At 40.1% G+C, this 16,187-nt stretch overlaps 2 protein-coding genes across 3 annotated transcripts in view; one reads left to right on the forward strand and one right to left on the reverse strand.

The window, feature by feature from the left end:
• Positions 1 to 16,187, reverse strand: part of mrpl39 (mitochondrial ribosomal protein L39) — a 350,047-nt gene that overhangs the window by 126,562 nt on the left and 207,298 nt on the right. The window lies entirely within an intron of this gene.
• Positions 7,431 to 16,187, forward strand: part of LOC133658205 (A disintegrin and metalloproteinase with thrombospondin motifs 5) — a 30,403-nt gene continuing 21,646 nt past the window's right edge. For both annotated transcript variants that reach the window (XM_062059968.1, XM_062059976.1), the window contains exon 1: positions 7,431 to 8,705. In XM_062059968.1, the coding sequence (XP_061915952.1) occupies positions 7,695 to 8,705 (1,011 nt within the window). In that variant the 5' untranslated portion in view covers positions 7,431 to 7,694. The remainder of the gene's footprint in view (positions 8,706 to 16,187) is intronic.

Raw genomic sequence — 16,187 nt, forward strand, 5'->3', positions numbered from 1 at the left:
CCACGTTCAGCTGCGTCCTCCCCAGCGTTCTCACGCCCACACCCTGCACCTCGCAGTCGGGCCTGCACCGGGGGGGGGCTTTGGATTAGAGCGCTGATCTGCGCTCTCGCCACTTGACTTGCGACAAAGTGCTAGCGCAACATGAGCCCCGGCTGTAATGGCGTCTTATGGGTGACTCAGCAAATGAGCAGCGCCGCGGAACTCTTAAGACTCTTAAGAAAAGCCACTCTGGAGCTCTTGCGACTCCCAGACATGGGCGCCAGCGAGGCGTGCACAGCTGAAACCCTCTCGGAACACACAAACGCACATTTACATAATCCGGGCCATTTCCAGGCGCCGTCACACACCTGTTTTGTAACCACGTATGCACACTCACAGATTGCCTCCATCTCTGACGTGCCGCATCAACATTTCCCACGGGAACTTCCAAGTCAGGGAACAACCATAAATTATCAATCCATGCCTAGTTTTCTCCTCGGCGAAATCCTGTTGGAACAACGTCAATTATTTACATCAGCAATACTTTTCATGTGCATGAGAAAGACTGCAAATAATCCAAATGTCCTCGGAAGTTTGAAGTTTAGGAGTCCAAAACCTTGTACCTTTGGTAGGATAGGTGTGGCAACATGACAATCCCTTTCAAGACTTTAAATTGTGTAAATAACTGTTTTCTCATTGTGTCTGAATGTCATTCTTATATTTGTATGAAACATGGCGTCCCCTTCCCGTTGGTGAAAAAGAGCTCGTTCATCAGTGGAAGCATTAGAAGCCGTTTGGTTGCAGGAGAGGGAAACTGACTTCACCATGCTTTTGGAATTCCACACTTCGTAGACTGTTTGACTATTTGGTGAAGGCGAGGCTGATAAAACGATATCAATATATAGCAATATACATCCCAGCAGGCACAAAACAATAAAACAACGTTGGGAACTTGTTGAATTAGGTCCTGACGTTGAGCAACTCAAACCGAATGTTGAAACATCATGCTTTTTGGCAACGTTTATTCGATGTTGGGTTCTGACTTTGATTTGACCGTTGAATTTTGGTCATTTCCCAACCGATATTCTACAACACAAATATAACGTTGAAACAACATGCTTTTTGACGACGTTTAATCAATGTTGGGTTCTGACTTTGATTTGACCGTTGAATTTTGGTCATTTCCCAACCGATATTCTACAACACAATTATAACGTTGAAACAACATGCTTTTTGACGACGTTTAATCAATGTTGGGTTCTGACTTTGATTTGACCGTTGAATTTTGGTCATTTCCCAACCGATATTCTACAACACAAATATAACGTTGAAATAACATGCTTTTTGACAACGTTTATTCAATGTTGGGTTCTGACGTTGATTTGACCATTGAATTTTGGTCATTTCCCGACCGATATATTCTACAACACAAATATAACATTGAAACAAAATGCTCTTTGATAACGTTTAATCAATGTCGGGTTCTGACGTTGATTTGACCATAGAATTTTGGTCATTTCCCAACCAATATTTTACAACACAAATACAATGTTGAAACAACATGCTTTTTGGCAACGTTTATTCGATGTTGGGTTCTGACTTTGATTTGACCGTTGAATTTTGGTCATTTCCCAACCGATATTCTACAACACAAATATAACGTTGAAACAACATGCTTTTTGACGACGTTTAATCAATGTTGGGTTCTGACTTTGATTTGACCGTTGAATTTTGGTCATTTCCCAACCGATATTCTACAACACAAATATAACGTTGAAACAACATGCTTTTTGACGACGTTTAATCAATGTTGGGTTCTGACGTTGATTTGACCGTTGAATTTTGGTCATTTCCCAACCGATATTCTACAACACAAATATAACGTTGAAATAACATGCTTTTTGACAACGTTTATTCAATGTTGGGTTCTGACGTTGATTTGACCATTGAATTTTGGTCATTTCCCGACCGATATATTCTACAACACAAATATAACATTGAAACAAAATGCTTTTTGATAACGTTTAATCAATGTCGGGTTCTGACGTTGATTTGACCATTGAATTTTGGTCATTTCCCAACCAATATTTTACAACACAAATACAATGTTGAAACAACATGCTTTTTGGCAACGTTTATTCGATGTTGGGTTCTGACTTTGATTTGACCGTTGAATTTTGGTCATTTCCCAACCGATATTCTACAACACAAATATAACGTTGAAACAACATGCTTTTTGACGACGTTTAATCAATGTTGGGTTCTGACTTTGATTTGACCGTTGAATTTTGGTCATTTTCCAACCGATATTCTACATCACAAATATAACGTTGAAACAACATGCTTTTTGACGACGTTTAATCAATGTTGGGTTCTGACTTTGATTTGACCGTTGAATTTTGGTCATTTCCCAACCGATATTCTACAACACAAATATAACGTTGAAACAACATGCTTTTTGACGACGTTTAATCAATGTTGGGTTCTGACTTTGATTTGACCGTTGAATTTTGGTCATTTCCCAACCGATATTCTACAACACAAATATAACGTTGAAATAACATGCTTTTTGACAACGTTTATTCAATGTTGGGTTCTGACGTTGATTTGACCATTGAATTTTGGTCATTTCCCGACCGATATATTCTACAACACAAATATAACATTGAAACAAAATGCTTTTTGATAACGTTTAATCAATGTCGGGTTCTGACGTTGATTTGACCATTGAATTTTGGTCATTTCCCAACCAATATTTTACAACACAAATACAATGTTGAAACAACATGCTTTTTGACAACGTTTATTCAATGTTGGGCTATGACGTTGATTTGACCATTGAATTTTGGACATTTTCCTCATATTTGGGTATATACGGAAACAACAGGTAGGAACTAAAGTGCAGAACTGTATAAATAACATAAATACACTTTAACAAATGTGCTACTTTAAAATAAAATTAATTTAGTCCAATAATATTTAAATAATAGATACTTCATAACATAAATTCCTTTCCATACATAAAAAAGAATAACAAACCAAATGTTAGAAAGCTGTAACTTCCTGGCACTGAACCTGCAAACAATAGTTATTCTCAGGTTTCTTTTTAACACTTTTGCACCATTTTCTTACACTTCATTATTTGTTGTTTATTATCATTGTGATTTTATCATTTTTGTTTACATTATTTGTGTTTTCTATGCCTATGTTTGATATTTTCTTTCCTTTCTGCCTTGATAGCTGAGGGGATTATATAATCATAGGGAGGTTACATTTGAAACAAAAATGTTTACATTTCATATATTTTTTCTCCTGGTCCTCATGTTTGATGGGTCATTAAGAAATATTGAAATGTATCAATATCGACCGATATAAAACACTTATATTGTGATAGTTTCCATCCATAGCGCCCAGTCCTAATTTTGTGTGTACATACTTATTCAATTGTACCTTTGCCTTGTAGGTAAATCATTATTAATCATTTCACTACATTGAACTTCCCTCTATGATGAGTCATTGAATTATGGATTTACATTCTCTGTCTCGAGAAGAGTTCAGGAGTTTAGTATAGTAAAGTTACAAAAAAAAATCAACATTTTTACTACTTTAGTATGACTTTAGACTGGGAATGTGCGGTTCGATCGGCCACTGAGCCGTATCGACCGATTTCTGTGAAAAAGTATATCAGCCGCCAATGCAGTTAAATGCCTTTCAATGGCGATCACAAAATCCGATTGTTTCTGGCTGATATTTAATTTTGGTACGTTGATTGACAGAGGTGGCTAACAGTGTGAAGCCGTAAGTTGATAAACATCACCTCCATTGCAGTAAATAACACCTTAAAATGATGTGGCGGGCCACAATAAAATTACTTGTCGGACCACATAAAATGATATGGTCGACCACAATAAGATGATGTGACGGGCCACTTCAAAATGATATGGTAAAGCACATTAAAATGACATTGAGGGCCAATTTAAAATGATGTAGTGGACCACAATAAAATGAAAAAGTGGTCCACTATTAAATAATATGGGGCCCCACATAAAATTATATGACGAACCACAAAAAAATTACATGGCAGACCACGATAAAATGATGTGGCGGGCCATTTTAAAATGAGGTGGCGAACCACGTTAAAATGAAATTGAAGGCGCCTTTAAAATGATGTAGCACACCACATTACAATGATGTGGAGTTCCATTTTAAAATTATGAGATGGGACACTTTAAAATGAAGTGGCAGGCCACGATAAAATTAAAAGGTGGGACACTATTAAATAATGTGGCGCCCCACATAAAATTATATGGCGGACCACGTTAAAATGATGTTGTGTGGCACATTAGAAAGACGTGGCAGGCCACATTAAAATTATGGAGTGGGCTAATGTGGCGTGCCATTTTAAAATTATGATATGGCACACTTCAAAATGATTGGCAGGCCACAATAAAATTTAAATGTGGGCCACTATTAAATATTATGGCGCCTCACTTAAAATTATATGGCGGACAACGTTAAAATGACGTAGTGTGGCAGATTAGAAAGACGTCGAAGTTCACATTAATATTATGGAGTGGGCCACTTTAAAATGATGTAGCGGGTCACTATAAAATAAAATGACGAACCACAATAAAATTATATGGCAGATCACAATAAAATTATGTGGAGGGTCACTTTAAAATGAGGTGGCGAACCACGTTAAAATGAAATTGAGGGCGATTGAGGAGATTTTTACAAGAAAGTTCGAAAGCTTAGTGATATATCAGATTGTAGGTGGGGTTTTTTTAGCCTTTGCGTTCATATTTCGCTGTGTTTGTTGCATTTTTGTTGCGTTTGGCTTGATTGTAAAATATGTCGGTTGAGAGGGGGTGTGACGTTCATATGTTGTCAATATTCAGGGTTTTATCCTTCATAGAAAAATTTAAAATTGCATTCCGTTTTTAAGGCGGTCTGTCATAACATTTTTACCATTCAATCAGACTTTATTGTGAGGTTTTGTATTAGTGTTCCTAAAAATAGATATACCGGCCCCCAGCAACGTTCCCTCTAAGGTGCGCGCCTGCGCAATTGCGCACTGCTCAAGCGTCCTCTGCGCACAGCAAATATATGCCGCGCACCAAATCAAATCCCATCTGAATTCTAAACAAAATAAACACATTTATTCTGTGTAATTTTGCAATGCAACTCTGAGTGACAGTGACAACAAGCGGCCCTAACGGTGTTCGTCAACACCGTTCAATTGAACACCATTATTGTAACGTCGAGATGCTTCGAGGACTGGAATGATATTGATTGTTTTATTGAGCAAAACTGTTTATATTCGGCCATAACCACACCAAAAACATGAGTAAAAAATTTCTTTCTCGAAAAATGTGTCATTTTCTGCCGTACAAACCAGGCCAAAACCAACTTGTCATCTGTCACCAACACGCATACCACTAAGCCACTGGTGCGTTTATGGCCACACAAAAAGTCGGACAACTCAAACACCACACAAAGTTACACTATGATTCCTCAGTCATATGTGTGCTTATTCTACTGTCATTTATTATAAATGTTAATTTGTTGATATTAATCATGGAATGCTGCTACTAGAGAAAGTTACAGGAATGCACACTTCATTCTATGCTTACATTTCATTGTGCAACATGAGGATGTTTAAGGGGAACTAAATGTGATCTTTGAAAGGGGTACAAATTATTTCCAAAGCAGGACCCCCACCCAGACATACTGTACAATACTAATCCATAGCTTATGAAAAACAAGATTTCTTTTATTTTCATTACAAGTGGGCCAAATCACTAATATTACAAAATAATCTCATGAAAATGACTTCTCTCATTTGAGTGTTATTATAAAAGATTGGTTTGAGACAGGTGTGCTGCTGGTATTGCCACGTGTGATGTTGCTCACATGTGCTCCACTGAAGTCTCAGGGAGTTTTTGTGTTTGCTCAGACACATGAACAATTAGAGGGAACATTGGCCCCCAGACACATTTTTTGCTCTAAATTTGGCCCCCCGAGTCAAAATAATTGCCCAGGCCTGATCAACAATGTCGTCACAAAAAAGGATAGCGTACCACAACTTAAATAGTTTTGATTGCTAACACAAAGCAGGTCAGGCAATAGCACTCAAAGGAAGGCGTGAAGCTGCTACAGAAAACACCAACCAAACAGGAAAGGTCACCAAAATAACAGCGCAAGACAGGAACTAAAGCACTACACGCAGGAAAACAACAACAAACTCGAAATAAGGCACGACAACCTGTTGGCGTTTCATTTTTTTAATAGAGATAAATGCGTTAAAATGCAATATCGGAAATTATCGGTATCGTTTTTTTTATTATCTGTATCGTTTTTTTTTTTGTTTTTATTACTTTTTTTTATTAAATCAACACAAAAAACCCAAGATACACTTACAATTAGTGCACCAACCCAAAAAACGTCCCTCCCCCATTTACACTTATTCACACAACAGTATAAGGTTCCTTTAAAAACAATGCTTGTACTGAATTTTGTGACATTGAAGTTGAACAAACTGGTGATTTTGAATACTTCAATAGCATAATTTAAATGATACATTAGGAGTATAATAAACAATAAGAAATATAATTCACAATAAATTGTCAATAGGGATGTCCGATAATATCGGCCTGCCGATTTTATCGGCCGATAAATGCGTTAAAATGTAATATCGGAAATTATCGGTATCGGTTTTTTATTATCGGTATCGTTTTTTTTGTTTGTTTTTTTGTTTTTTTGTTTTTAATTAAATCAACATAAAAAACACAAGATACACTTACAATTAATGCACCAACCCGAAAAACCTCCCTCCTCATTCACACAAAAGGGTTGTTTCTTTCTGTTATTAATATTCTGGTTCCTACATTATATATCAATATATATCAATACAGTCTGCAAGGGATACAGTCCGTAAGCACACATGATTGTGCGTGCTGCTGGTCCACTAATAGTACTAATCTTTAACAGTTAATTTTACTCATTTTCATTAATTACTAGTTTCTATGTAACTGTTTTTATATTGTTTTACTTTCTTTTTTATTCAAGAAAATGTTTTTAATTTATTTATCTTATTTTATTTTATAAAAAATTTTTTTAAAGTACCTTATCTTCATCATACCTGGTTGTCCAAATTAGGCATAATAATGTGTTAATCCCACGACTGTATATATCGGTTGATATCGGTATCGGTAATTAAAGAGTTGGAAATATCGGAATATCTGCAAAAAGCCATTATCAGACATCCCTATTTTTTAACCTTTCTGCTGATGGCGTGCCTCCATATTTTCTTTATTGAAAAAATGTGCTTTGGCTCCAAAAAAGGTTGAAAAACACTGAATTAGAGAACATTTGTCGAGTTTCCTCTTCTCTCCTCCAGCACTTGCCTCATGCTTCGAGGAGAGAAAGCGCGCCCGAGCGAAGGGGGATGGAGGAGTGGTGATGGAGCTTCCAAAGGGGGCAGGACTTGTCCTCTCCTGGTCCTATTAAGAGCAAACTTTCTCATTTACTTCTGCAAGTTCAGCCCAGACTGCGCACTGTTTGCTCCTTTTTCTTGCTGCGCTCCGCCGTTTTTTTTTTTTGTTTTTGAAAGAGGAAAAAAGAGCAGGATGCGCATTTCGAACTTGTCTCCTCGGCTCGTCCAGGCTGGCTTCAGTGATCCGGACGTGTAGATGCTGGACCGCGTGGAATGAACAATGGTGCCGCTCCTTGGTGCTCCGGCCGGGGGCTTCCTGCTCCGGTTGCTGTGCGTGCTGCTGGACTTGGAACTCGGCGGCGGGGTGTCGCTTTTCCAGGGGTTCTACCTTCCACCTGCGAACGGCTCGCTGCGCACACCTGCCCGGAGGACGGACGGGGTCGTGCGGACTATTGATCGGATCTACAACGGGGGCGGCCGGGCGGGGTACTTGCTCTACCTGGACGGGAGTCGCTTCCAGCTGGACATGGAGCGCGATGAGTCGATGAGCCCCCGGGACGTGCTCGCCGTGACGGGGGGCAGCGCGGAGCCCTCGCAGCGGGGGTGCGTGTACCGCGGGACGGTGGACTCTCAGGCCGAGTCCCTGGCCGTCTTCAACCTCTGCGGCGGCGGCCTGGAGGGCTTCTTCGCCGTGCGCAACTTGCGCTACGCGGTCACGCCGATCGTCCGCGCCAGGGGACGGGAGCACGACTCGCGCGCGCTCCAGGACAGGGACGCGGAGCGCGCGCTCCACGCGTTCACGCGCGAGAGCTTCACCTTCGAGGCCGAGCGCGAGGGGCGCGAGAGCTGCGGCACGCGCGACGCGCGCCGGGGGCGCAGGCACGCGGCGCGGAAACCCCGGGTCAGACTCAGCAGGGGTCACGGCAGGACCAGGCCGGCCCCGACCGGCGTCTACACGCGGCACAGGAGGTCCGTCTCCCGCGCCCGACAGGTGGAGCTTCTCCTGGTGGCGGACGAGACCATGAGTAAGAAGTACGGGAAGGACCTCAACCACTACCTGCTCACCCTGGCCGCCATCGCGTCCAAGCTGTACGGCCACGCCAGCATCGAGAACCCCATCCGGCTGTCGGTGGTGAAAGTAACCACGGTCGGCGAAAAGGACAAAGGGCTGGACGTGACCAAGAACGCGGCGGCGACGCTGAAGAGCTTCTGCAAGTGGCAGAACCAGCAAAACCCGCTGGACGACGACCACCTGCACCACCACGACGCCGCCATCCTCTTCACTAGGCAGGTAAACGAGTGACGTCACGCCTTGTTTTGCTTTCTAATGATGGCGGGCAGCTGCTTGGCTGTGTGGTCTCGGCCTAGTGGGTGGCTTTTTTAGCATTTCGACGTAAAAGTTGCTGACACTTAAGTTTCCCCCTGAAGGTAAGTGGTCATTTTTTCTAGAAGCTGAACCTGCTCCCCACATGTCTCTCCACTGTCTTCCTCTGGTTCCTCAATACACTTTCAAACAGCCATAAAAACTGTATTTTTGGCAGACTCCTCCCAGCAGGCACAATACATTGATACAATGTTGATTAGACATACATGTCCTTGAAAACTACAAATAGTTGTATTTGTAAATTGAGACAACGTTGGTGTCTAACGTTGCATCAACGTTGTTGGTTGGGAAATGACCAAATTGCAATGGTCAAATCAACGTCACGACCCGACGTTAAATAAACGTTGTCAAAAAGCATGTTGTTTCAACGTTGTATTTGTGTTGTAGTATATTTGCTCGAAAATGACCAACATTCAATGGTCAAATAACATTTATTAAACGTCGTCAAAAAGCATGTTGTTTCAACGGTAGGTTTGAGTTGTGAAATATTGGTTGGGAAATTACCCAAATTTAATGGTCAAATAACATTGATTAAACGTTGTCAAAAAGCGTGTTGTTTCAACGTTGTATTTGTGTTGTGGAATATTGGCTCGGAAATGACCAAATTCAATGGTCAAATCAACATCAGAACCCAATATTGATTAAACATTGTCAAAAAGCATGCTGTTTAAACGTTAGGTTTGAGTTGTAAAATATTGGTTAGGAAATAACCAAAATGTAATGGTCAAATAACATTGATTAAACGTCATCAAAAAGCATGTTGTTTCAACGTTGTGTCTGTGTTGTAGAATATTGGCTAGGAAATGACCAAAATTCAAAGGTCAAATCAACGTCAGAACCCAACATTGATTAAACGTTGTCAAAAAGCATGTTGTTTTAAGTTTAGGTTTGAGTTGTAAAATATTGGTTAGAAAATGGCCAAAATGTAATGGTCAAATAACATTGATTAAACGTCATCAAAAAGCAGGTTGTTTCAACGTTGTATTTGTGTTGTAGAATATTAGCTCGGAAATGACCAAAATTCAATGATCAAATCAACGTCAGAACCCAACATTGATTAAACGTTGTCAAAAAGCATGTTGTTTCAACGTTGTATTTGTGTTGTAGAATATTTGCTCGGAAATGACCAACATTCAATGGTCAAATAACATTTATTAAACGTGGTCAAAAAGCATGTTGTTTCAACGGTAGGTTTGAGTTGTAAAATATTGGTTAGGAAATTACCCAAATTTAATGGTCAAATAACATTGATTAAACGTTGTCAAAAAGCGTGTTGTTTCAGCGTTGTATGTGTGTTGTAGAACCCCCCCACCCGCAACCCCAAAAGGGACAAGCGGTAGAAAATGGATGGATGGAATATTGGCTCAGAAATTACCAACATTCAATGGTTAAATAACATTGATTAAACATAATCAAAAAGCAGGTTGTTTCAACTTTGTCTTTGTGTTGTAGAATATTGGATAGGAAATGACCAAAATTCAATGGTCAAATCAACGTCAGAACCCAACATTGATTAAATGTCGTCAAAAAGCATGTTGTTTCAACGTTATGTTTGAGTTGCTCAACGTCAGGACCTAATTCAACAAGTTTCCGACGTTGTTTTGATGTCTTGTGCCTGCTGGGCTGTGTCTCCAGCCTCGCCCCTCCCAGTCCCACGGCGCAGAATTTAAGCCCGTGCGACCTGAGGGCGCGTGCTGGCGATCCTCGCACGCAAATGCTCCCCAGGAATTTAAAAATTAGCTGCATCAAACGCAAACTCCAGGGCGACATAATAGCTTTGTGTTATCCGCTCCCTTTCATCGCTCCGCCCCCCCCAGTTTCTTTTACAGCATCTGTCAGAAAAACAAACACAGGCCGTATGGAAACCGCACCAATTCCGCCCTTCTCTTACTTTAGCCTGCGTCTGCACCACAGCCGCGCCTCTATGCTCCCGAAGCAAGCATCGGGGTTTTTTTGTTTTTTTTTAACTGTGACTCCGCCCCGCGCACGTGCCAGGTCCGTGCCGTCATTTGTTGGCCCGAGGTGTCAAAAGTAGTTGGCAGAGAGTCCCGGGCGCCGCGTGCCAACCGCCTACGAACCCTGTTGACACTACACCTGCTCGGGCAAGCCCGCAGAGGCGAGCACCGTCCGCAGGTGGCTGGTTTTGGCAGAGTGTCTGTGGAAAAAAGATGCAAAGATACCGCTAAGGCATCCACTCGGGGGGGGGATAAAATATGTCTGTGCATTTACATTCGTTCGAAGGGTGCCTTGCTTAGAACCATTCAACCCTCGTGTGTTCAGTACCTTCCTGGGAACTTTGACATTTGTTCAATTCCGGTTCCCAACGATTCTCTATTCTGATTATTTTAAGAAGCAAGGTCAACATTTTTCAACCAGTGTTTTAGGGTTGTACGGTACACCGCTACCAGGGCTGTCCCCATACCAATTGTTAGGTATTTCGATACTTTTCAAAATAAAGGCGACCACAAAAATTTTCAATATTGGCTTTATTTTAACAGACAATCTAATGATACATTAAACATAAGTTTCTTATTGCAATCCATGAACTATATTGGCATTAAATAAAATAACACATCTCTTTAAGTACCTTATTTTCCGCACTATAAGGCGCACCGCATTATAAGGCGCATAGAATAGACGCTACAGTAGAGGCTGGGGTTATGTTATGCATCCATTAGATGGAGCTGCGCTATAGGTCAGTCAAACTTTATTAATGGATTACAAACCAGCGTTCTGACAACTCTGTTCACTCCCAAAATGAATAAACAGCTGTTTTATTATTTTCCCCGAGGTAAAGTCAGTGACGTGGTGTTTTGTTTATCTTTTAAAAACAGCAAGGTATAACATGTAGTGCAACATTTATATCACATAGTGGAGGGGAACTTTTCCCTGATTCAATAAACACGTAAAAAAGAGTGATACTGTTACGGTAAATCAAACGTTAGTGCAATCACAATATAGTAACACTCGAAATAGTGCAGAGCAATAACAATATATCAATAACTCAACGTTGCTCAAACGTTAATGTCACACAACACAACACACAAAATAAACATGTAAAGCTCACTTTATGAAGTTATTCCTCATCCACGAATCCCTCAAATTCATCTTCTTCAGTGTCCGAATTAAACAGTTGGGCGGATACGTCAAAGTCGTCATTAATGGAGTCAGTGTCGCTGCTGCACTATTCCCGTGTTCTACTGCGTGACCGATCGTCTTAAGTTTAAACTCTGCGTCGTAAGCGTGTCTCTCAATAGGAGCCATTTTGGGGTCTTTACATAAACAAACAGATGGAAATGAAACGGCACGCCTCGCGCAGTCAAATATCCCAGCATGCACCGCACGCTTCTTTTTCTGCGGGGGGAAATGAAGTCGGCAGCTGCTTACCGTAGTTGCGATTGATTGTTTGATTGAAACTTTTACCTGTTTGAGGCTCAATATTGGTCCATATATAAGGCGCACCGGATTATAAGGCGCACTGTCAGCTTTTGACAAAATTGGAGGTTTTTAGGTGCGCCTTATAGTGCGGAAAATACGGTAGTAAATAAGTAAACAAAGGCTCCTAATTTGTCTGCTGATGTATGCAGTAACATATTGTCATTTCTCATTTAATTATTTTGTCAAAATTATGAGGGATAAGTGGTAGAAAATGTATTTTTAATCTACTTGTTCATTTATTGTTAATATCTGGTTGTTTACCGTTCTAAATATGTTCCATCGACACTTCTGTTAAAATGTAATAATCACTTATTCTTCTGTTGTTTGGATACTTTACATTAGTTTTGGGTGATACTACAAATTAGGGTATGGATCCAATACCAAATAGTTTACAGGGTCATACATTGGTCATACTTAAAGTCCAGGGACTTACTTTCTGAGTGTATAAACAATACAAAAAATAAAAAAATATTTTGTGATAATAAATATTGTGGTATCGACTAGATACGGCTCTTGTACTTGGTATTGTTGCCTTCGATATGTGTATGTATCAATTGTTCTGTTTATATTCGGGATAGCTAGCTTCATGTTAGCAGTTAGCTATTGTATCCTCCTACGGTGTGTAGTGAAGCACGTTTAGCTATCCCATGGATGATACTTGTAAGAAATGTACTTTATTTGTCGCCATGGAAGCAGAATGAGTGATTCAGAAGTAGCTAAAACACTACTGAGTGACGTTAGCCGCTAGTAACTAGTAGCTGATAACTCATCATCGGCGGTCACCCGAACGAGTATGACGCTCCTCCTGGTAGGGGTGTATCCCTTTATGGAGGATGCCTGTGCGTGACTTTGTTTTACCACACGATCCTTGACAGAATCGGGTCAGGGTCCAGTGGCATGGAGTCCAAGACAACTGGGGACCCTTTTCTGCTGCAGCCTTCTTCCGCCATCGCAGCCGTTGTGGTAGTTCTTAAATCTACCGTCTTCCGCCTGCTTCGCCGTTGAGGTCTTCACCGTATCCCTGGCTAGGGGGCAGTCAGGTACTAGGCCTTTGCCAAGGGCCACCTGGGGTAACAGTAGTAAAGAGGTTAACCTCCTAGTGCCCCAAGACCCCCATAGAGGAGCCTCCACTGCCGGATGCGCTTTAATGTCATGCCCAGGACACAGCTGATAACTAGCTACCTAGTGTTTATAGACCCACATACTTTATCTTTAGTTTTAAAGCCAACATACGTCCATTCTCCCTCTTCTGTCTTCACATTGTTTCTGCTTGCAAGTGACTAACATGCGTCGCGTCTTGTATGCCAACAATGTCATCACAGCGTGCCTCACATCGAAAAAAGTAAACTTTTTTTTTTCAATGGCAGGATAGTACCTTTTTTTGATTCATTAGTACTGCGGTGCTTTATTAATATTGGTATACCAAACAAAGCACTGCGGTACTAATGAATTAAAGGTACTAAACTGCCTTTGAAAAATATTGGTACTTTTGTTTTCATGGACGTTGCTGATAAAATATGAGCCGAGGCACATGTAAGTCAACACACGGCGGAAACAGCGTGGAGACAGAGGAGGGAAAACGGACATATTTTGGCTTAAAAGCTAACATTAAGGGTAAAGCTATAAACACTGAAGCTGTGCTTTAAAACATCGCTAGCTATCAGCTAGCATCCATCCACAGTGTTTTAGCTACATCCCTAACTCTCGTCTCCATGGCAACAAATAAACTTTGTTACTTACAAATCGTCCCTGCAGGACGAGGGATAGCTAAACATGCTTCACTACACACCGTAGGAGGATACAATAGCTAACCGCTAACAGCAAGCTAGCGCTCCTCAATGTAAACAAATGGGTGGATCTATACAAACATCCACTGTAACGATACCATGTACAAGAGCCGTATATAGTCAATGCTACAATATATGACATCAATATTTTTTATTATCACAAAATCTTTTGTCAGTTTTGTTATTGTTTATAAACTCAAGAAACACATCCCTGGACACACAAGGACTTTAATTATGACCAATGTATGACCCTCTAATCACTTGGTATCGAATTGAAAATGTGTAGTATCACCCAATACTAATGTAAAGTATGCAAACAACAGAATTATTTAAAAAGTGATTATTACATTTTAACAGAAGTGTAGATAGAACATGTTAAAACAGAAAGTAAGCAGATATTATCAACAAATGAACAAGTAGATTAATAATGTATTTCCTACTGCTTGTCCCTCATAATTTTGACAAAAAATGGGAAATTACACAATATGTTACTGCATACATCACCAGACAAATTAGGAGTCTTTGTAACCCATTTGCTTACTTCTAAAATAAATGTTCTCTAATATATCTTATTTTATGACAAAACTATTATTTGATTGCAATAAGAAACATATGTTTATCATATCATAAGATTTTCTGTTAAAATAAATCCAATAATGACTTTTTTGCGGTCCCCTTTATTTTGAAAAGTATTGAAATACATTTTGGTACCAGTATCGATACCAAAATATTGGTATGGGGACAACACTGCAGTGTATAGTAATACATCTTTTGAGCTTGAATAGCAATTTTAAGAAGTATCCTTCCACAGGAGCACACGTTCACAAAAGTTTCACATTATTTTTGACAACCTCCTAAAAGAAATCCACTTACATATTGCCTGTTGTTTATGTGTTGGACATGCTGCAGATTCCGAAAACTATAACTGAAATCGGCCGATACCCATCACACGTATAACTGAATTGTTTTATTTACTTACAGTAAGTGCTATTAACAGTGTAACAATATCAGCACTGTATTTCAACCAGTTCCTTATTTTCTTCTGTTGCATACAATTGTTTGAGCAACACAAAGTCAATGGTACTCATTAACTAAACAAAAGCAAAACCTACTATCTACTTCTCATTGAAATCCTTTGGTTTTTACGCTCAAAGTCCTCCTGTGTGCATGGAGTCGGGCCCTGAGTTTGTAAACATTTACAAAAACGACAGCAAAAAATATTGACAAAAGTAAAAATATCTATTTAATCACTCGAGCCTCCGTATGGCTGTCAGTCGCCTCCAAACAGCAACAGAGGAGACCAACAGTTGTTACATACCTTCTCTCTGGACTCTTACTAATACTTGGTCATTTCCTGTTAATTACTTCCTACTGTGTGTTTACTAAGAACTTATTTCTTGTTTTGTTTTTGCGCTAGTTTAGCAGTTAGCTTGCCTCAGTGTGTAACATGTTTAGCCTCGTCCTTCAGTCTTCCATTTATTATAATACTTGTAAATGGGAAAACTGATTATACTTACTCTACTATACTATGTAAGAAATAAACAAAATCCAAAACCAGTGAAGTTGGCACATTGTGTAAATCGTAAATAAAAACAAAATTCAATGGTTTGCAAATCCTTTTCAACCTATATTCAATTGAATAGACTGCAGAGACAAGATACTTAATGTTTGTTGTTATTTTTTGCAAATATTAGCTCATTTGGATTTTGATGCCTGCAACATGTTTCAAAAAAGCTGGCACAAGTGAGAAAAAAGACTGAGAAAGTTGAGGAATGCTGATCGAACACTTATTTGGAACATCCCACAGGTGAACAGGCTAATTGGGAACAGGTGGGTGCCATGATTAGGTATAAAAGTAGATTCCATGAAATGCTCAGTCATTCACAAACAAGGATGGGGCGAGGGTCACCACTTTGTGAACAAATGCATGAGCAAATTGTCGAACAGTTTAAGAACATTTCTCAACGAGCTATTGCAAAAAAATTAGGGATTTCACCATCTACGGTCCGTAATATCATCAAAAGTTTCAGAGAATCTGGAGAAATCACTGCACGTAAGCAATGATTTTACGGACCTTCGATCCCTCAGGCGGTACTGCATCAAAAAGCGACATCAGTGTGTAAAGGATATCTCCGCATGGGCTCAGGAACACTTCAGAAAACCA

This window comes from Entelurus aequoreus, linkage group LG01 (assembly GCF_033978785.1).
Source record: "Entelurus aequoreus isolate RoL-2023_Sb linkage group LG01, RoL_Eaeq_v1.1, whole genome shotgun sequence".
Lineage (NCBI taxonomy): Eukaryota > Metazoa > Chordata > Actinopteri > Syngnathiformes > Syngnathidae > Entelurus > Entelurus aequoreus.